The 23,058-nt window shown below is 40.5% G+C and overlaps 1 protein-coding gene across 6 annotated transcripts in view; it reads left to right on the top strand.

The window, feature by feature from the left end:
• Positions 1 to 23,058, top strand: part of usp2a (ubiquitin specific peptidase 2a) — a 47,748-nt gene that overhangs the window by 4,050 nt on the left and 20,640 nt on the right. For 4 of the 6 annotated variants that reach the window (XM_078246820.1, XM_078246818.1, XM_078246819.1 and 1 more), the window contains one exon: positions 12,540 to 13,374. In XM_078246820.1, coding sequence (XP_078102946.1) covers positions 12,595 to 13,374 — 780 coding nt within the window. In that variant the 5' untranslated portion in view covers positions 12,540 to 12,594. Of the gene's footprint in view, positions 1 to 12,539; positions 13,375 to 21,528; positions 22,077 to 23,058 lie in introns of those variants that run through there. The other 2 variants (XM_078246824.1, XM_078246823.1) reach the window with 1 other exon arrangement.

Genomic DNA, 23,058 nt, shown 5'->3' with positions numbered 1-23,058 from the left:
GGTCCCCTAATACTGTATCTGAAGTCTCTTTTATATAGACCTTAGTGGTCCCCTAATACTGTATCTGAAGTCTCTTTTATATAGGCCTTAGTGGTCCCTTAATACTGTATATCTGAAGTCTCTTTTATATAGGCCTTAGTGGTCCCCTAATACTGTATCTGAAGTCTCTTTTATATAGGCCTTAGTGGTCCCCTAATACTGTATCTGAAGTCTCTTTTATATAGGCCTTAGTGGTCCCCCTAATACTGTATCTGAAGTCTATTTTATATAGGCCTTAGTGGTCCCCCTAATACTGTATCTGAAGTCTCTTTTATATAGGCCTTAGTGGTCCCCTAATACTGTATCTGAAGTCTCTTTTTATATAGGCCTTAGTGGTCCCCTAATACTGTATCTGAAGTCTCTTTTATATAGACCTTAGTGGTCCCCTAATACTGTATCTGAAGTCTCTTTTATATAGACCTTAGTGGTCCCCTAATACTGTATCTGAAGTCTCTTTTATATAGGCCTTAGTGGTCCCCTAATACTGTATCTGAAGTCTCTTTTATATAGACCTTAGTGGTCCCCTAATACTGTATCTGAAGTCTCTTTTATATAGACCTTAGTGGTCCCCTAATACTGTATATCTGAAGTCTCTTTTATATAGGCCTTAGTGGTCCCCTAATACTGTATCTGAAGTCTCTTTTATATAGGCCTTAGTGGTCCCCTAATACTGTATCTGAAATCTCTTTTATATAGACCTTAGTGGTGCCCCTAATACTGTATAACTGAAGTCTCTTTTATATAGGCCTTAGTGGTCCCCCTAATACTGTATATCTGAAGTCTCTTTTATATAGACCTTAGTGGTCCCCCTAATACTGTATATCTGAAGTCTCTTTTATATAGGCCTTAGTGGTCCCCTAATACTGTATCTGAAGTCTCTTTTTATATAGACCTTAGTGGTCCCCTAATACTGTATCTGGAAGTCTCTTTTATATAGGCCTTAGTGGTCCCCTAATACTGTATCTGAAGTCTCTTTTATATAGGCCTTAGTGGTCCCCTAATACTGTATCTGAAATATCTTTTATATAGACCTTAGTGGTCCCCTAATACTGTATATCTGAAGTCTCTTTTATATAGGCCTTAGTGGTCCCCTAATACTGTATATCTGAAGTCTCTTTTATATAGACCTTAGTGGTCCCCTAATACTGTATATCTGAAGTCTCTTTTATATAGGCCTTAGTGGTCCCCTAATACTGTATCTGAAGTCTCTTTTATATAGACCTTAGTGGTCTATATGGCAGGGTGGAGGGTGGGGGGTATGGCCTTGACCAACTGCCATTTCGCTCATTTGCAAGCCATGATGTCTCTCTCTTTCTCATGGGCAGGCAAAGCAGAGAAAGGGGAAGTAACCTTTCCCCTTATGACGTCATAAAGGGAAGATTCCAGATTGGCCCATCTTAGCTTTCTATCTGAGCTTGGGCTTGGTTTACACCTATCACCATTTCTAGCCACTGGGGGACCATAGGCAGGCTGGGGGAACTCATATTATTGTTAAAAAATCTCATAAAGTGAAATTTTCATGCCATGGGACCCTTAAACAGGTGAACATAGCATTACGATAGGCGATGCAATACGGTGCTTAACGGTATCTGGTAGAGTTGACTGATAAATCGGGCAGGCCGATATTAGCTTATAGCTTATATTATATCAGTATCATAACAACAAATTGCAGTGCAGAAATGCCAAATGTGGTTTGGGATTATTTAGAAACAGCGTTCATTACATAGTTTGTCCAACAGAACATGTCTGATTGTGTAGTTTTTGGTTTAGAAGGTTTTATTGGTGATTTTTCACGGTAGAAAGTGCTTCTATACTTCGTCATAGTCAGTCCCCGGGCTGCAGTGATGGACAAAACAAGCAGATGCGGAAGTCCTAGAAACGCTGACCAATCCGAGCAGACTGGGTTTTTGTCATGAGGGGGGCTTAAAGAGACAGGCACTCCAACAGAGCGACTCTGACAGAGGGCGAATACAGGTACAGCAGCCATGGGCCGTATGAGAAACATAAAATGTTTTTTGAACATTAACATGTAAATATGTTCTAGTAGAAACCCAAAATACAAGTATGAACTTTAAAATGAGCATGATAGACCAATTTGGTGTTTGTAAACAATGATGATGCTTTTGTGGGTGGAGTTTAACTGGTGGCAGAAAAGTGACAGTTGTGGTGGGATCTATTGATTTCCCAACCCACTTCAGATGGAAACACGGCCACTTAAGCCTGGACAGCTAGCCACGTTTGTTCAATAAATTTACAGTTTATCAGACAAAAATTTAGACTTTAGAGATTTGTTGGCCAATTTTGTTTAGCTAATTTAGTGGTCTTCTTCGGAAGAACGAGACCCTCGGCAGGCAGTGAGTCTGACTGACAGTGGGGAAACAGCTGTGGAGCCGGCGTATTTTTACTCTTGATTTTTACTAGGATTTATTTCGACCAAACCACAGTTAATGATTGCAGGAACTGCGGAAAAAGTTTTTGGTGAGTTTAATTTAACTTTGAATGAAACATGTTTTGGCTGAGTTAAGGTGATTAATCTAACGTTAGTCTTTGTTAGGTGAAGGAGAGAAACTTGAATTCAGAAGGTGTAGGCTACGTTACGGTTGTATTTTTCTGTTTAATAAGGAAAATATGTGTTTATTTATAAGTCTAAAAAAGCTAAGAGAACTTGTGGAACAAAGGGAGTTTGAACACATCTCCCATGCTGACTGAGAAGAACATTACCGTAACATTAACTTAGTCAGTCAGTCACAGCCGGTGTGCCAGTTTAGCTGGTGATCATGTTAACTGGTGATATTTGCATGAAATCAGTGAATATTCAACAAGGCCCTGCCCTGCGTTCTGCTCTGCCTCCGCCCCTCGAGTGCCAGAGGTTCACATTTTCACAAAGTGTTTGCAAGTGAGACAAAATAATGGATATCGCTGAAAACATCACCTGTTGATGCGTAATACATGTCCATTTAAGCATTATCCACACAAATACGACACATACTGTATGAACGGAAACAAAATAAATGAAAAAAAACGCACTAGAGATCTAGCTGGGATTCGAACCTTGGATGTCATGGACAAAAAAAAAAGTTGACAGACTAGCTTCTATGTCATCCATACCACTACACTACACTTCACTGAAATAATTTTGTGATTTCTATCTATATATTGGACTTTTAGTCTAAGTTAACACAGGTTAACATGAGAGAAATATACGCCCATGTTAACTGGTGATATCACATTTTAACATGGGCAAATGCAAGCCTCGAAACATTAAAGTAGGTTCATCTTTGCCTCACATACCAAGACCTAACTGATGTACAACAAACTGGCATGACCCCACTTAACACTTTATTCCGTTTTGCGCAAACGTGATCTTTTATCATTGTTATTGTGGGCCATCTCATACGAAGAATGTGTATGCCTATCTCAGCACAAACAGTCTCTTTCAACCCGTGCCACAGGTCAACTGATTATAGTTGTGTTTAATTTCATTAAACCCATATTAGGAATCTGAAACAGTAACATATCTGAATGTTATCAAACTCTCTCAGTGCATCGAAGTTTTGTAATCATATACCATAATGACCATTTTGTGTCGTCAAAGTAGGCCAACAAATTATGTGTGGGATAAATAAAAGTCAAACTCAGAGAAAATAAGCTTCATATGTTCTTCACTTCAAATCACTAGACTTTTGCTGCAACTCACTTGCTAACTTAACAGAGACTAAGATAACACTAAGTCGCCCGAGAGAAAACGAGGATCAGCACTTTGCCGCAAAACATTCAATGGCCATATGGTCAACAATAGTGTATCTATGGCTACCATAAGACAAAAATCGCGATTCTGGGTCGACACAGACATACTATGGGTCTAATAAAATTAAACACAACTACAATCAGTTGACTCGTGGCACAGGTTGAAAGAGACTGTTTGTGCTGAGATATGCCTACATATTCTTCGTATGAGATGGCCCACAACAATGATAAATGATCACGTTTGCGCATGACTGACGTGTTTCATTTTTACCCCCAAAACGGGATAAAGTGTTAAGTGGGGTCATGCCTGTTTGTTGTACATCAGTTAGGTTTTGGTATGTGAGGCAAAGATGAACCTACTTTAATGTTTCGAGGCTTACAGTTTCCCATGTTAAATTGTGATATCACCAGTTAACATGGGCGTATATTTCTCTCATATGTTAACTTGTGTTAACTTAGACTAAAAGTCCAATATATAGATAGAAATCACAAAGTTATTTCGTGAAGTGTAGTGGTATGGATGACATAGAAGCTAGTCTGTCAACTCTTTTTGTCCATGACATCCAAGGTTCAAATCCCAGCTAGATCTCTAGTGGGTCGTTTCGTTTTATTTTTCATTTCCATTCATACAGTATGTGTCGTATTTGTGTGGATAATGCTTAAACGGACATGTATTACGCATCAACAGGTGATGTTTTCAGCGATATCCATTATTTTGTCTCACTTGCAAACACTTTGTGAAAATGTGAACCTCTGGCACACCGGCGCCGGTTGCTGGGCTGACTGTGGCCGGTTGAAAAAATGTAAACATATCGCCCAACCTGGTCCCTACCTACGGGGAGGAGAGCAGAGGTAGCTACTCCGAAGATGGTTAAGCTAACATTAGGGCTGGCTAGTTAGCTAGCTAGCTTATCCGTCTCTGGAGCCAGCACTGCTGCTGTTCACCATTCGGCTGTTTGGCTCATTTTCTGTAACCAACATAGCATTAAAACTTGGTGAAATAATCAAGCTAGCTAAGAAACTAGCTAGCTATCCCCATGGATGTATTATGAGAAAGTCGTCCCTGAAAAACCATGGATGTATTGTGACAAACAGTATATTCATCATTGTTTCGGCTGTTTTTCTGCCACCACAATGCGTGCCCAACTGCAGTGACGTAATTGTGACGTCCACTCCAAATTGGTCTATAGGTCTCCTTTAAAACATGATCATTTATGAAGACATGGAACGTTTTGTCTGAAATTTAAACCACTCATATATGGTTCCAGGTCTCCCAGCCCTTACCAGAGTGCACTCACATCACAATGTCATTTTTGACAAAAACAAAAAGGGCGGTCTCTGTTAAGTCCTGTCAGTGGAAACCATAAAATATAGTATTGTTTTCCAGAAAATTTTGTACTGGAGGAAGTAAATGTTTTTAAGAGTAAATATTTTAAGCAAAAGTTCTTAGACTCAAAAGTGAGTGACATCATCATTAACACCTAGGTGAGCTATAGTGCTGCTGGTGATTGACGCCACTGTGAATTAATGCTTTAATCACAAGTTGCTGTAAGCCACTTTTGTGTATCTATTGCCTCCCTCAACATCACTTAGTGGAATGGCAGAGATTGATAAGTGTTTCATTAATAAGGGTATCTAATTGACCAAATGATTAGCTCAATGAATAAAGAATCATGGCAGTCAGCTGCAGAGACTCGAGCATCAATCACTGTAGCCTGCAGATTAGGTGCTCTCTGAGGTCACTGCTGCTTTTATGGCCAGATGGTGGTAATGATAAATGCTAATTGGCTGCATCTCTCCTGGTTTTCATAGTGTAGAAACATGTTTGTATAGTGAAAAATATGTAATGAGAGGTAAGAATTTCTTTGTAGCAGAAAATGCAGTTGATTATGAAACAAAAACAAAAATAAATTTTAATAAAGTATGTTTTATGGATGGAAAATAAAGGGTGGCAGAGCTGTTATAGTCAGAACCCCAGAGCTTTGGAATGCGCTGCTGGAGGGGCTAGGACAATCAAAAGCATTGATACTTAATCACTTCTTTCACAGAATCTTTTATCAACCAGATGTTTTTTTCCCACTTTATTTTTCGGTTTTATTTGCCACTCTTAAGTGTTGGTGTGCCAGCACTGCATTCTTCTAGTGCATTTCCTTTTATTTTTATTTTTATTTTTTTGTATCTAGCTGTAAATACTGCATTATACACAGCACTGAACTGACACACACTAGACTTGGCTGATGAGAAAATGCAAGTGTTGAATGATGTTTTAGCAGTAGCTAGGGAAGGCTGGACAAGGTCCAACTATGGCTTGTTAGAATAGCCAAGTAGTCAAGCCTAGTTTTAACACGAAACAACTTGGCACTTAGTTGTAACGGGCAGAAAGGGAGGGCAAAGGCGTCAGTGTGGCCCCCAGCAGTCTCTTATCCGCTCACATTTCAGGGTATATTTAGCTGCCTGTAAGAACAAGCCAAGCCAAGCTTTGCTCAGAGACCCCATAATAGCCCCCATGTTGATTTCTAACATTATTCATTATGAAAACTACAGTTATTTTGTTGTATATTGTGGTGATGATAACAATAGAATGTCCTATGGATTTAAGGCCAAAAACCCATCAGTCAAAGTGAGTTCACATACAGTAATTACAATTACTGTCATCCTGCATTACTTTACAGATGTACCAACACTGGATTGTATAGTCTGGCAAAAGTCGCTAAGGATTATTTTTTAAAGCTAAGACTATTGACTTTCAATGCTCATAAAGTAATTCACTGATGGTCCTTAAAGCTGAACTGATCAATATTTTCATGTGTAAATGGGGTCGCACTTAGTGACAAACCAACTGAGAATTATCACCCAACTCTGCAGTTCCCCTCAGTTCTACAGTTGTACTTTGAGTGTCTTTTAGCTCATCGTTTTGGTTTCATAGCCTTCAACATTACTGTTTTGGTTCAGTCTCACTCGCAACTGTTTCCAGCTGCAGAAGGCAGCTGTTTTCTGTGAAAAAAGCTCTTGGTTGGAGCTTAGCAAATGTGTGTATTTTGCCAGAACTCAGAGTCACTCGCAGCAGTGCTGCCAAATCATTTTTCACATTCACACAATCATTTTCACTTGCATATATGACCATAATTCTGCACTGTAGGCTGTGGTAAATGCAGGCTGATACATTACACTGTAGAGCACAGTAAAGAAAGGATTGGATTTTGATCTGCCTTATTTACACATTGTAGGCTGGAGTGGAGTGAAGTGAAAGAAAATGGCAATCCATTCTGATTATCAGTCATTGCCTTTTTAAGCTTTTGTGTGCTTGTAGAAGTGTGGTCCTCTGTCAGCATAGTCATTGTTTTTAGATCTTTAGCCATTTTTATTTATCAACAATCCCTATGGACTCACCACAGATATACTGTATAATGGTCAATTTGTGCTGCAGGGTAGTGAAATATTAAGCTATTTGTTGCACCTTCATTTGACTAAATGTGTCTGTGTGCTTGTTTCTATCTTGTTGGAAATAGGTATATCTGACCCAACATTGAACTCAGTACTCGCCTCAAAACTACACTGACTCAGCTGAGATTTAGCTAACTATTTACTATAGTACATCACTTCTCTACACACTCACTCACATACACACACAGACGTACATACTCTCACTCACTCCAAATCAGCAGAGAGCATCCACTCTGATGTTACATACATGAAATGTGACCCCGGGGCACGGCGGCTATGGCGTCCTGCGTCATCACACACACTCTCCCACCGCGTTTGAGATTGTCTCTGCTCTCTAATAGGCCAGGAGGGGACCTGGGAGGACAATATGTACTGTAAGAGATCTGACTCACTGACTCATTTAAATGATGGATGTTCAACAGAAGCACATTTCAGCAAGATAATATACACAATAAAAATCAACAAGAATTTGCAATCTATCTGTGGCTCTTCTCTCTCTATCAGCATAAAAAAAAAGATATACATTTCATGCTTTAAAAAGTTCTTCCAAATATCTTTTCTACATAATAGTCATATTTTCAAGCATTGTTCATCACAGATAGTTGAGATGCAGTTGAATGTAGCCATTTATTTTCATATTATGCCTTCCACATATTATAATAGGCACACGTAGACATCAAGTCTCCAAACCTCTTATTTCTCTCCTTTTTTGACAGTACTTATTTGTAGTTTCAGATCTTTTAAATCAAAGGTAATATGTTCTTGCCACATGCTGGCCACCTGTAAGTCCAGTATTCAATAGGTTGAGGAGAGCATTGTGGACTTTAAAACCAAAACAATGAGCTAAAAGGTGCCAAAATGTTCAATTGAGCTGGGGGCAGCTGCAGGGTCAGGCGATATTAAACTAGTACAGACAACCCCTTTCACATTACACATTTCATTCTATTCCATTAGTCATTTTAGCCATTCTTATAATAAAAATATTGAATAGTGCAGCTTTAAAATCAAAAGTGAGAGACTTCATCAATGACATCCAGGTGAGCTTTGGTACTGCTGGTGATTGACACTGTAAATGGACAGAGTAGTGTGTTGAAAAGTAAAACCAGTGTGAATTGTTACGTTATTAACTAGTTCCTAGTCTTTTGTTAGTTTTTTTGGTCTTTATTTGTCTTTAAATTGCTCTTGAATCCAGTTCCAGGTAGTGACAGTGTGGTTCCTAAAAAGTTTTTAGCTTGGTTTTCTGAAACCTGCCCAGTAAGTGAAACCTCATCTCTCCAGCTCTTTGCTAAAGATTGCCAGCAGTCAGCTGCTAAAATCTTCTCTTCCACTTCTGTTGACAGCGTTTTAATACAGATTTAGTAGAAGCTTGGCAGACAAACCAGCTGTTTTTCACAGTAGTAGAATGTGGTATTTTCACATTGTTGTACTTAACTTTTTATTTTTCTCTGACCTCTCATATTTGATTCTATCTGATCCTGTTTTATAATTCTCTGACAGCAGCACAGAGGTTCTTTAGGCAGAGCTTTTTCATGTCCTGGGTGGTTTTCTAAAGGAAGGAAAGGAATACAGAGCAATAAGTGCAGCCACCAGTTTGTAGTTTTGATTTTAAGTGTAAATTGGCCTGCTGCTACTTTTAAGTCCTTTTATGCGTTGGTAGCAAGCAAACAAATGCAGCTTGTTTCCACAGTAGCTATGGTAACTACTGGTTAACACAACCTCAGGGGAGGATGAAAATGCAGGGTAGCCAGAGTGCGTTTGTGTGTGTGTGTGTGTGTGTGTGTGTGTGTGTGTGTGTGTGTGTGTGTGTGTGTGTGTGTGTGTGTGTGTGTGTGTGTGTGTGTGTGTGTGTGACATGCTTGTGTCTGTGCGTGCTATGTTGTTTCCCCTGGAGACATCTCCTCTCAAAAGTGAAATCCATAGTTTGCTATCATCTTATCAATCCTGTATGTCCGTCCATGTTGTGTGGTGGTGTTACTACCACAGGTGTGATTTGCTGTTTGCACTTCACTCTCAGCAGCTCGCCCACCAGGCTAGCCCAAGCTTGTTTCACTCAGCTGCCCTGGGTCTTTGGCTGTGAGGTCACAGCCAAAGACGTGGGTGGGAATACAGAAAGGTACATGCAAGGTACAAGGCAGCTGGGGTAAGGTTCAACCAAGGCCAAAGTGGTGCAGTCAAGGGTTCAAAGGACTTATTGACAGTTTTGTCAGAGAAAACACAACTCATGGCAGTATGGATCATCCAGGATTCTCGCTGTAATTTGACTCACATGATTTTGATCCTTGTGTTTACACAGTGTGAGGAGTCACATAATGAATGTTTGAGCCAGTGTGATGATAAGGATGTGGTGGTCTTACCAGCAGCAGCCTTGTAAATCGGAGGAATTTGCAGTAATGAATACATTTTTCAGCAATCAAAGTCGGGTACAAGCTTTGAAAATGCTCAAATTACCAGAAAATGTGCACTGCAAAAAATCATCTGGACAGGATTTTTTTTGGAGTCTTCTCTAATGTATTCAATTTAGATTATGAGCCCAGATTAAAAGTATATATACCGTATACGTTGTATGTGCTGATGTTGCTATTTTATTCTATATATATAATAATATCTATTGCTATATGATCCTTTATTTTATTTTACATATTGACATAAAACAAAATTAAAATAAAAACATTTCGATAACATAAATTAGTTTTTCAAGGTATTGTGAACAAGCTTTTGTACTGCTGATTAAAACACCAAAATCTTCTTTTGAAATACATCGTCGTGTGGTCGGGTTGGGTCAGTGGGTAGAGCAGGCGCACATACATTGAGAGATTTATGCCTCGAAGCAGAGGTCCAGGGTTTGAATCCAACCTGTGACGATTTCCTGCGTTGTCTTCTCCCTCTCTCTCACCTAGCTGTCCTGTCAAATTAAAGGGCAGAAAAGCCCAAAAGAAATCATCTAAAAAAAAAAATACATTGTTTTTATACAACTTTCGGGGGCCAATGCTGCTGGCTCAAACTGGTTAGTTCAGTACAAAACTAGGCCTATGTAGTGCTGTTAAAAAGGTTAATATCTTAGCAACTAGTCTATCTGCAACAGGCTGATTCTGTGGTCTTTTAGCATGTTTGTAACCTTAACTATTATCTATCACAGCTGAGTTCACGGTTGATTGTCGGTGCTTTTTTTCACCAGTGAGGGGAGCTACAATGCAGGCAGCTTACTAATTCAGGATTCAATGTTAACTATTTGTTTATTCATGTACTAATCACCTATATTTATAAAGACATGACTCAAACTATCATAGTTGTTTTGGCTGACGCTTGTTTGTTCCAATTTTCTGTCACCAGTAATTGACAAGAGTGGTGATGGAAAGTGAATCCAGATCCAAAAACTATGGGTGATGTCAGAGACGCAGTGTCCATGTCTTACTGTTGCCGTCTGCATTACAGAACCAAAATAACCCTCCAAACACCACTGCTGCCAAATAGAAACAAACCTCAAACATCTACCAAGCCTGCCTATAGCTAGCTGACTTAAAGCAAGGCGGTTTCTTGGTGCTGTTAGCCTGGCTGGCTTAGCAGTACTCAACTAAATAGCCAGAGCCGCTTGGCCTGCCTCTGTGTGTTTTGGCTAGCAGTGTGTGTTGGCCTGTCTCCAGCACGCTGCCTGTCTGCTTACTCCAGATCCATATGCTGAATTATTGATGAACCTGTGGCCACTGAGAGAGAGGGAGGCAGAGGGAGAAAGCGATAGAGACCCTGAAGGAGGGGAAATTACACAGAGGAGAAGTAGGTGCCATCGGAAGAAAAGGCAGGGTGCCAGGGAGGAAGAGAGAAAGCTGGAGAGGATAGGGAGCAGTAAGAAAGGGAGGGAAGAGAGGAGAGAGACAGATTAAAGAAATAGGAGCCTCCCTCTCTAAACTCAACACGGATCAGCAACACCGGATACTTTTATTTATTCAGACCCTGGCTGCTGTGCATGTGAACAAGAGCTTCTCTCTGCCACGGCTGGCACAGGAACACACTGTGCTCGCTGCCTGGCTTTACCTCCCATTCTAGCCGTGGGAGACACACACTATACCGAGAGAGGGAGGAGGGGTGGGCTGGTGCCCTGCTGCAAGAGAAGGGAATTTGCAATTTGAGATGTCAAAATAGTCAAGAGAGATTATATTCCATATTTATTTATTATTAGTGTCGCTAGATAAACATATAGCCATGGCACCCTAATGTACAGTATTCCCATTTGACATGTTCCAGTTTAGAGGAATAAAAGGTAACAATTAGTATTTTAGTCTATGGCTAAAATACATATTTTTTAATGGGCACTCCATCAATTTTGCATTCAATCAAAGTTGATTTTATAGACACAGGGAGTACTTTCTAAGGCTGTAAAAACCAGTAAATAATGTCTGTATGTGGCTGTGGAGGACGTTGAACATACTGTACATAACAGAAGTGTAAAAAATGCCCGAAAACAAACACAAACGTGAAGTGATAAAGAAAGTTTAATGGAATTGTTACACTTGGGCACAGTTACCATATGGGACAAGATGCTTCTGTAGTGGGGCCATCAACTTCTCTTTGGGGCCGGAAGCCACATTAGCTCATTTTAACAAACTACACTTCTTTAACAAAAAGCCTGCATCAAAAACTGGTTCAGCAAGTGCATATGGGAGCGTGCACTGCTTTCTGGTCAAATTCTAGTATTTGTGGCTTTAAAGTTTAAAAAATAATTCAATTATCTTTGTAGGTTAATGCATTGAAGACATTTCAGATCCATTTGTACTTACTACTGCATTATGCACTATACAGAAATCACATACACTTTGACATTAATGGCAGTTAAAGGAGACACATGTTCACTCTGATGGATAATCTAAATCATGGAAGTTGCAAGTTGTTGTAAATTGATTTTGATAATGTAGTGCACTGAAGCTAATGGCTGCCTGAAAGTCAGGAAAACACATGGACACATCTAAAATACTATAGCGTGCTTTGAAAATGGGTTGCAGTAATGTCAAGGAAATGTGCTTTGTAGTAAATGGGTTAAAGCATGAACAAATGCTGACATTATCCTATAAATAACAGGACAAGGAGTATCCGTGTGGGTCAGTGTTTGGTATTCAGTTATGTGTCACACAGTTTTCATGATATAATGCCAAAAATGGGAAAGTGTTATAGTCAGTGATGCACATTCTTGAATCATTATGTGTCTTTAAAACCAGATTAATGCTTAGACAAGCAAGGATAAATGTTGCTGTAGTGCAAGTATTGATTTGATTGTTGCTGATGAACTAATACTCATGTCTCTTTTATTGTGGCTGCAGTCAATGCAGTATTTCAGAGGCTCTCCCTCCCTGTGGCTGAGAAACCAGCAACAGCATGTCCCGCGTCTCCTCCACCGCCAAGCGCTACTCTGGCCCCTCCTACACCAGCCACTACAGCTCCTACAGCTCCTCCCTGACCCCAGGCCATAGCTCCTACAGCGAGCGGGACAGGCTGTCCTCCTACAAGTCCCCCACCTCCACCTCTTCTTCAGGTTACTCCTCCTCCAGTTATCTGAGCAGTTCTGCCGCTCGCAGCCGCAACTACAGCACCGCCTCAGACCCCGATCGCGACCGGGGTCGAACCATCCCACGCACTGACATCCTCGGAAGCAGCATCAGCAGCCGCCGGAGCGAGAGCCTCAGCAGAACCCCTGTCAAGAGCTATGGAGGGTTGGGGCTGAGTGGGGGATCGACCTATACCGGCTACAGTTCCTACTCTTCTTCCTCGGCCCACTCCAGCTACCTCTCCTCTTCACCGGTGGCCTCCAGTATCTTGCTCAACCGACGAAAATCTGTATCCCAGAGTGACTTGAGCAGGGACCTGGCCTCTCTGGGCCTCAATGATGCCTCCTCCTCTTCCTCCACCTCATCTTCTTCCACCAGTGCCCTTCGCAGCTACCGCAGTCGGGCCAGCGATGTGGCCAACTCGTATGGCACTAGCTCCCGCCCGAGCTACTCCGGCCTGTCACGGAGCTCTACTCAGGAGGCCCTGTCGCAGAGCTCCACCCAGGAGGCCTTCAGCAGCAGTGGCAGCAGCAGCAGCAGAGCATTCAGCTCTTCCTCATGGGAGCCGAGCAGTAACAGGCTGTCTGACTCCCCCACCAGGGACTCCATGGTAAGAAAATGTCCCTCTGTTCTTGCACATACTGGCTTGGCTTGCTTTTATTGGGTTTACACTGCTCCTTGGGTGATCAATATCTAGGGGCTGAGTATAGCTGCAGTCGTCACCACAGAGGCACACTGGTTTCAATTCTTTGACATGGTGAAGCCCCACAATGCTGTGCGGCTTCTGAGAGTACTGGCTTTTACCAAATGGGGGCACTATTGTTCAAATTAATTTCAATGCACTTGAAGTCTTGGTTTACAATGATATACCAGACGTGTTATACTCTCAAGCCTCTAACATGTTCCTTGGTCGACTGTTTGAGCTATTCAGTAAATGGCAGGTACAAGAACTCTTATTTTTTGTAACATAATAATCATATGCTATCCGGAGAACATTATTTTCGGTGTACGTAAGTAGATTCATGGCTATGTGACAAATGAGCATGGATACCGGACCCCTTCTTTCCCAGCAATTAGCTAGTTTACACCTCTCAGAAGGAGCTGCTTAGCTATGATGGGCTGATTCTAGAGGCCACTAGCCTCATCTCTAAACTCAGTATTAATGACCCGAGCTTCCTCTATGCAGTTCAGAAAGCACAACTGACCCACTTCCTCTCAGGATTAGTCCCGATAACCGCTTAAATAATGGGAGGAGGGTGGGGAAGAGTAGATGGTAGGAAGGATGGAGAGTGAAAAAGAGAATTAGGAAAAATGTTGGTGTAAATCTTCCTTTAAAGTGCTTTTCAGTGCATTTCAGGTAGTTATAAGCATAAATAAACTCTCTTGAAATATAACGTTTTAAAGTTAGGATCAAACATTTACTATACTATTAATGGGCATAAATGTACATCATGTTCATTATATTACACTCTTATTGTTTACTATTTGTTAATCAGATTAACTTTGAATATACTCGTAATCAGAATGCCTTATTAGTACTACGATCAATGTAAATTGAATATCCTTGGGTTTTGGACTGTTAGTGGGACAAATTAAACATTTAAAGATGTCACCTTTGGCTCTGAGAAAATGTAATGTGCATTTTCATTATTTTCTTACATTATATAGACAAAACAACTAATTAGTTAATCTGAATTGATTGAAAATAATTGTTAGTTGCAGCCCTAAATAACCACATCAAAGACTAGCCACTCAAAATGTACCAAGAAATTCAGCAATTTTCTTACATAATTTCAACAAAAGCCAAACTCTAAACTTATTCTGATTCTCGCTGATTAGAAGTCTGCTCAGGTTGAAAGTGTGCGGCACTATATTAGGAATAATGTGACGTCACTGCTTTCCATAAGCAGAGTTTCTACTACGTACAGTTGAAAAAATGATATAGCTCAACCCAAACTCTACACTGTTTGGTGTATAATGACTACAGAACAAACTTGTTGTTGCTTATGCTCTCCTGAAATAGATTTGGTAAAACAAAATAAATCCAGTTATGATAATTTCTCAGAAGCTTAGAACACAAAAACAACACAAAAATAGCAGCTGCTGGTGCCTCATGGTCCTGTTCATATTGTGCCATGTCTATGATTAAGGCAAGCTGGTAAACATGACTATAGTTCTTGTTTTCCTTGTTTCTCATGCATGATTTTCAAATCAGACACGTACAGGGAAAAACACATTTCTATGGCTTTACTAGGTATACGTTTTAGATTTACAGTGTGAACATTGTAACCTTGTATGCAGTCTTATTCATCACCTGATTCTCTTGTGCTCCTTTCAAGCATCTCATGCATTTCTTTGAATCCATCAGACCTTTTTGAATAACTAAATGAAGTAACTTCTGGTAGCTGTCTTGTATTAGCAGGTTTCGACTGGTGTAGCTCACAGGTGATAGACTCTGACAAGACACTTTATAAAGGCAGATAACAATGCAAATGCCTTTCACATAACTGGTGGGTTAGCTTGTGAGTTGGCTAGCTGACACTTAAAGTTATTAGTACTAGTACAGTGTCCGTTCAAAACGTGCCTGTTTGGAACTGGCCGATTACTTGCCTCCGGTATTGCTGCTTTCTCCAGAACCGCTCATCCAAACAACTTCCCACTCGACACTGCTTGGGTCCTGAGCGTTGCACCTGCCGTGATGTAGTTGCGCCCCCTAGCAATGCTAGGGTACATGTGTGTATATGTGCATTGACGTATTATTGGAAACATTACAGGTTTATTCACATTCAGTTCTACCTCCAAATAAATGTCAACCTTCCATTCACACTTTTGCTCCTTGGCTCAGGACAGTCACAGTAAGGTCAAGGTGGCACTTTGACTGAGTCAAAGCTGATTTTTTTCCCCCCAAGTTATTCTGCTCAGGCTTAGTGTCTAGACTTACTGTTGAGTCAACAATATTTTTAGACTTCTCTTCTAAATATTTTCAGACTGTCCCACTGTCGGTTTGCCACCTTGGTCAGACAGTTTATGGTTTGATAAAAAAAAAAAGAAGAAAAATCTGAGACGTGGAGCTTGTTTTTTGGGAAATAAGGGCCAGTTGTTTAGTAGCTCAGTTTTCTAAGCTGTCATTATGAGTTTGCTTGATAAGGTTTGTGGATCAGTGTTTGGCATGTCTATCAGGACAGCCATTTTTAACATTACACCAAAGCTGTTAGCAGTCAATAGATAGAATACTGTATCTAATATTCAATGGATGCACCAGTATCAATATTGGAATTTTGACCTCAAATCAAAACAAAGCATCCTAATATTCTTTATAGTCTATACTATCAGTATTACAAAAGTCTTCAAAAACAGAGCAATAGTGCCTTTGAAGTTAATTATATTCATCCATTTTCTAGCTGCTTATCCAGGTCAGGGTCATGGTGGCATCAGGGTGTGCAGCAGCTCAGATGTCCTTTTTGACTTCCCTCTGTTTTTCTGGAGGTCCCTAAACACTTCTATGCCAGCTAGGAAAACAAAATTTACTCTCTGGTCTTTTGTGATTGGTGGACCCTTATAATCAGCTGTCCAAATCAAAAGTAATTTCTCTGATACAGTGGCTAGACTCTGAGTTTCTCTCAGCACGATGGGCCTCATTCACCAATCGTTCTTAAGAACACATTTGTTCTTAAACCCCACTTACGCAGTTTTCACGAAAATTCTGGCATTCACCAGTGTTTTCTTATTTGGGATTTGTTCTTAGGTAAGAACAGAATACGCACACTCAAGAGCACTCTTACGCACAATTGAGAGCGGACATGTTTGCCCAAAATAAGTAGTTATACCGTTTTCATCAGTTCTAATTTAAAATATTAATATTTCTTTATAATTTTGTAACTAATTATTTTCATTATTTTACACATAATTATATGTTTGTTACACACTACACTTACACTCCTTCTCATTCGTAAAGGACTTTGAATTGCATTGTGTATGAATTGTGCTAGGCCTATATACTTCATCAGTTCTGCGCCCTTCTCCGGATACAGCGTTCACTGTATGAGTAAATGCCATAGACTGTTAACGGTCTATGGTAATTGCATTCCAAAATCCTAAATATGATGTCTCGTTTTTCTCTAACTTCTTGCAGCAGTACCTCCACTTCAGAATTATTAAAGTTTTTCTTTCTTTTCCACGTCTTTTTCGACATTTCTCTAAGTGTGCACAAGGCCCTGCCATCTCATGCCCTTTTATGGGCATTAACGGGGCGTTTACCTATGCTAAATAGGAGCAACGCGCACAAGCTTTCAAATTACAAAGACATTGGGATTCATCATTCTAAGAACAGACCTGCGAACAATTCTGTTGTTTTAATCACGTCATGAATCAATCAAGCTTAGGAACTTTCTTAAGAACAAATTTAAGAAAAAACGTAGGAAGATATTGGTGATGAGGCTCAATGAGTCTAGCCAAAAGCTTCACTTTGGGTCACTACCAAAAGCTTATAACTTTAAAGAGCTTTACTTGTTGGTCAGCTTTCCTTTCACCACCACAGTCTGATACAGTGGTTGCATTACTACATGTGAAGCCCAAGAGACGTGGGGCAAAGATACTGTGAGATGAACGGTACAGGTGCCAGTGCTCTAAAAATAACAGGAAGTTAGTTAGGGGGTGGCAGTGTTGTCTCAATTCTGTCTAATGGGGGGGCCCACAGTGTCAGACTTTGATCTTTGATCTAGACCCACACTTCTTAATTATAAGCAGAGCAGCACGTGTAGCCAAGTTCAAACATCCGAAGGCTGCAGCCCCTTCATTGGGACTTATCTGATATCCAGTTCTACAGTTACTGTACAGAAGACTTCATTCTGTTCTGGAACAGTGACACAGAAGGCTTCATTCAGTTCTGGAACTCTCCCGCATAATCTCCTGAACTCTCCCACATACAAATGATGTAATGTCAGCATTTCACATCAGTGTTAGCAAGTTAAAGGAAGATATGCACGTTGTAGTGTAGGATTGTAGACTAAGGGCGCTGACACACCAACCCGATTATCGGCCGTCGGACAGTCTGGCGAGGTCAGTGACACGAGTCTATTCGGTGTGTTCCATGCCGTCGTCCGTCGGAGGAGCTGTCGGCCTTTATTTTGGCCGACCCGACATGTTCAGTCGGAGACAGGGCAGTCGGGACTCACCCAGAAATGGCGAGCGGATGAGCCTCTCAAAATCTGACGAAAATCTTTTAAACTGACCTTTGTCGATCTGAAATGAAGACAGATTCAGCAACTGCACGGCCTATTTCTCGCTTAAAATGTTTTCAGAGACACGTTTCCGTGAACTATTTTAGTACAATATGAGATCGTATTCTGAACAAGCCGCCATGACAGTCTGGCTGTGAATTTCCGGAGAAAAAAGACCCACATGACGCGTTCGTCCCATCAGCTGCCGGTTTTCATTTTCTGGGAAACAATACAGAGAAGCGCCGCCTGCTGCTATGGAGACGTATTACGTTTCACGCACGCACAAAGCGTACGCTTAAGTCGCCGTCGCCTCAGTATGTTTTGAGGCATTTTTTTGGACCTCGAGATCCAACTGATCAGTCCGACTGCCTTTTCTGAAGAGAGTCGCTCTGATGTGCCTAGTTTAGCTTAGGGAATAGACATGGGCGTCAGTTTGGTTTGAAATGTGCTGGGGACAGAGACGCATTCGGAAGTACATTTCCAGAAGTGCTGGGTACAATGACACATTCATTTTTTTTTCTCTTTCGTGCAGGTCATGTTTTCAAAGACGCTGTCCTGTAGCTTACTAATGAATAAAAACGTGGTTTAATGTACGTAAACAATGATCAATGATTACCAAATTTCTCTCTCATATTGCTCCTCATAACCACGGAAATCTGTCAAAAAATCGAACCCAAAGTCCAATTATTATGGACGTTATTTGACTCCCCACGGTTCTCATGGGGTTTATAAGTCATAACGTGAAAAAGCTTAACGTGGTTTATTGTACCTAAACAACGACCAATCATCACCACATTTCTGGTTTGATTTTTTGACAGTTTTCAGTGGTTATGAGGAGCAATATGAGAGAGAAATTTGGTAATCATTGATCATTGTTTATAGGTACAAGCTTTTTCCTCGCCATAGGCGCCAATGAAGAAGACAACGCTAATGTGAGAGAACTTATATAATCGTTGGATTTCAGTTTAGTTCTTTTGACAGGCGTAAGTGTTCATTACAAGATATGGCCATGAGAAATTTGGTGATCATTGATCGTTGTTTAGGTACATTAAACCACGTTAAGCTTTTTTTCACGTTAAGCAGAATGTCCCGACAGGCAGTGTTGTGAACAGAGAAGCGTGCAGCCAGCGCAGCTGCAGAGCAGCTGTGTCTTTGCCTGTCGTGTGGGGATAGAGACTGTTGTGGATTTTTTTGGCATCTGTCGCTCAAGAATTATATGTGTTATGGACTTTTTTTTTTTTTAACTTAATTGAGCTCGAGGTTTTCAAAAAAAGTGGTGGGTACAATTGACTCATGACGAAATCTGGTAGGTACGCGTACCCACCATCCCCACCGAAATCGACGCCTATGGGAATAGAGCAGCTATCCCTAGGTAATTGTACTCTGACTTCTCCTAGATAACATTGTTCAGAGACTGCTTTTGTCCCATTTTTATACCAGACTGCTCTTGACTAGCTCTTTGCATCAGATATCACAATACAAACATTGACCCTTTGCCCCTGTCTCACACATAGTAGTTTTTCACCTCTGAGAATTTAGACATTCACACATGCATGCACGCACGCACTCTCTCTCACACACACACACACACACACACATACACACACACACACACACACACACACACACAGTCTGGTGATGGAATGTGCTCCATGGCTATCTGTTGTGTACACACGCTTGGAGCCTGGTTCGTGAGATTGCTGCTGGGGACATGTTGCACTTCTTTCACTTTACACTGTAAAAAATTGCCCACACTGTAAACCCACTGTGCATTTCGATCCTTTCTCTGAGTACAGAACTGCATGTTGCATTGACATGGTCAGTATCTGATAATTTAAGGTAGCAAAGGGTTGACTTTCATGAAAAGATAGCAGGGCTGAAACACTTTTTGAAACACTTTTTTTTTTTTTTTTATAGTTTCCCCTGTTTGGTATTTTGATGACCCTGAACCAGACTGCCTGTGAGTGGGAGGTGAGGCACAGAACATTCTGTTGTCTTTCTCAATAATCAGCTCCATCAGTAAGGAAACTTCCCTGAAAAATAGCTAAAACACCCAGTGTTAAGTTAGACCATTTCTCATCAAGACCTTTAACAGTCATCAGGTGCTTGTCATGTGGAACGTCAAAATATAAGTCTCATTTACTAAAAACAGATGCAAGAGCACATTTGTGTTTCATTTGACCATAGTCATGGAATTAAAAAAGCCTGATGCAACACCTGTATGTTTTCCAAATTTTAACTTTAGGGCGCTCTAGAAATCAACAAGCTGTATTCTTGCTAAAGAGCTAAGAGTAAAACCCGTTTTTTAATAGTGTGCTAGCATTCTTTCAAGTCTCTTTTCATTGTTCCATATTTCTTATTACTTATTACTGAGTACCTAAACCATTGGAACGTTATTGGATACTTGGCCTTAAAGCTGCTCTATACAGTATTAGTATATTATATTATTATTAATATTATTATAGTATTTTATATTAACAATGGATCAAATGACAAACAATTATCACACGACTCATAAGTTCCCCCCAGCTTTACGGAGCATTTTGGTGTCTTTCAGCACATTCCTTTTATATTTATATAAATATATAAATATAAATATATATATATATATACATATAATAAATATTTATATATCCTTTAATATTTTTGGTTCAGTTTCACCGCTCTCATCAGCAGCAGCAGCCAGCTGTTTTCAGCCAGTAAAACTCTACCTAAAAATTCCGATTGAAATTTATGATTGTTCACTTTTAATATGATTATGTGTCAACTGTTGCACAGTATGAAATTGATGTGAGCTTTACTTAGCATTACAAGTAAAGACCTTTCTTGTCACTTGTGAAAAGGTAACAACAATATATTCTTGTTAAGGGCCTTGCTCAAGGGCACCTCAGTTGTGGTAATGAGTGAGGGGCTAGTGCTGCTCTTTCACTTTCCCCACCCAGATTTATCCTGTCGGTGTGGGGATTGAACCGACGACCTCCCAGTTTTTGTGTGATTTTGAACACAATGTGATGTTTCCCGGATACCGTACATGGAGGATATATTTACTGTTGATTTTTGTGTAAATCTCTTCATTTTGGTTGACAAACTGCCTATACTTGTAATGCTGATTAATATTGTGACATATTATGCTAAACCCCTATTCTTTGTGTCGCTGGTGAATCATCTGGTGAACCTCATTAAAGACCCCTTTAAGGATCTAATTCTAATTTTAGAACCACTGGATCAGATTGTAGTAAACCATAGCCAGATATTGTCCCATGTATACAGTAGTGTAGCTATTATCATGCTGCTACATTGATAAATTATATTGTGGCATATAAGCAATTGCTAGGACGACAGAGGTTAGTTTTCTGTCATGATCCTTATAGAGATGAGTAGTCTCCTTGGACCACAGCATAGTCCTTCAAGTTGTTACAGCAGCGTGAAGGATGGACCGTGACGTAGACAGCACGGCTGGAGGCGGTCGATGACGTTTGTTGTAGGCTGACTTTTACCCGAGCCAAAAGGGGCGGACCTCCAGTCCTTTAAAACGGAATCGGAACACAATATGTATTTATGGCCCTTTACAGACCCACTCTAGAGTTGCGTACTGTATAGACCGACACAGCAGTCAGTGGCTCTTTTGTCATTATTAAGTCTTTTTTACCCGAGCTTAATCGCTCTTTATAGGGTTATTATAACATACTGTAAGTAGAATAATTAAAAGGGAAAGCCACAGGTCGCATTTTTTCGGCGTTATGTGTGAGGTTGGTGCCGTTATATGAATGAATAAATGACAACAGGCAGAGAGCCTATCAGAAACGGAGTGAAACGTCTAATTTGCCTTCCTGCAACAGAAAACGGCTCAACACAACCAAAGAGCAGGAGGGCTCAGAAAACCTTCGCTGTCGTCTGAATTACTCGCACCGGTCTTCGGCTTCGTTCCTCCGCCAGCATGCCGAGCATGCGACAGTCATACACGGTGACCGTACCTGAGGAGCCGCCGGCCGCTCCTTTCCCGTTTCTGAAGCAAGAGATGCGAAGAAAAGGCAGCATGTCTGGCTCAATGCTGGTGTCAACTTTCGTAGGGCTTCTCATAAACCAAGCCAAGGTAAGAGATAGTACCTACGTCCCGTTACCTCTGCTTCGAAGAGAACGTCACACCAAATTCCATTCAAAAATCAGGCAAATTCATAAATATCGGATTATTTCTTTGTTGACAGAGCTGTACGACTAAGACGCTAGTAAAAATGCTTTGTGAGTTGTTGTTGTTTTTTAACAACAAAAACGATGCATGTACAATTTAGCCTTCCAAATAGCAGTTTTTTTTAATAATACAGAAATTGTCATTTGCGGAGGTAAGCCGCTCTTTTAAGTCGCTGTACTCTGATGTGCCAGGATCAGTGGGCCTGTACTGGCAAGTCACTGGTTATATAACAACCGTTTAATCTCCCTCATACACTACAGCTGCTATACTATACTGCTCTTATGTATCTCAGTGTAGGTCTTATGGAAATAAAATAAATAACCCATTCTGACAGGGCTTTCTTTATGCAATGGACCTATCTAGCATCTGTATGTTGCCTCTGGCTATTATGGACACAGCCACATATAAACACATATATACTGAGTGCACATACTGAAAATCATTGGTGTATGAGCCAGTTCAGCCTCAAGACAAAGGAATTATGGCAATACTTTTTTTAAATTGAAAGTTGCTATCTATGTTTTGTGCTGATTTAAACTGTTATACGTTTTGCAGTCTTCCAGTTCAAATATCTCCACAGGTTCCCTGTGTTTAATTATTGTCATGGTAAAGTCTCTTTAAAATAAATGTGATAAATGCAGGATATTAAAATTCCCCTAGTAAGCCAGGTGGACAAGCAGCCAAAAAGCAAGGTGAGGCAGATTTCACTGTAGATTTTATGCTGAGTTAAGTCCTCCCACACTAGAATGCTATCTGTAATTAAAAGTAAAAAATAAACAAAATAAAATATACACTACATAAATGAGGGATGACGTTTGTGATCACCAGAGCGTGTGTGTGTGTGTGTGCGTGCGTGCGTGTATGCGTGCGTGTATGCGTGCGTGTG

Source organism: Sander vitreus, chromosome 3, assembly GCF_031162955.1.
Source record: "Sander vitreus isolate 19-12246 chromosome 3, sanVit1, whole genome shotgun sequence".
In the NCBI taxonomy this organism is placed as follows: Eukaryota; Metazoa; Chordata; class Actinopteri; order Perciformes; family Percidae; genus Sander; species Sander vitreus.
This window is presented reverse-complemented; position numbering and strand designations above follow the sequence as displayed.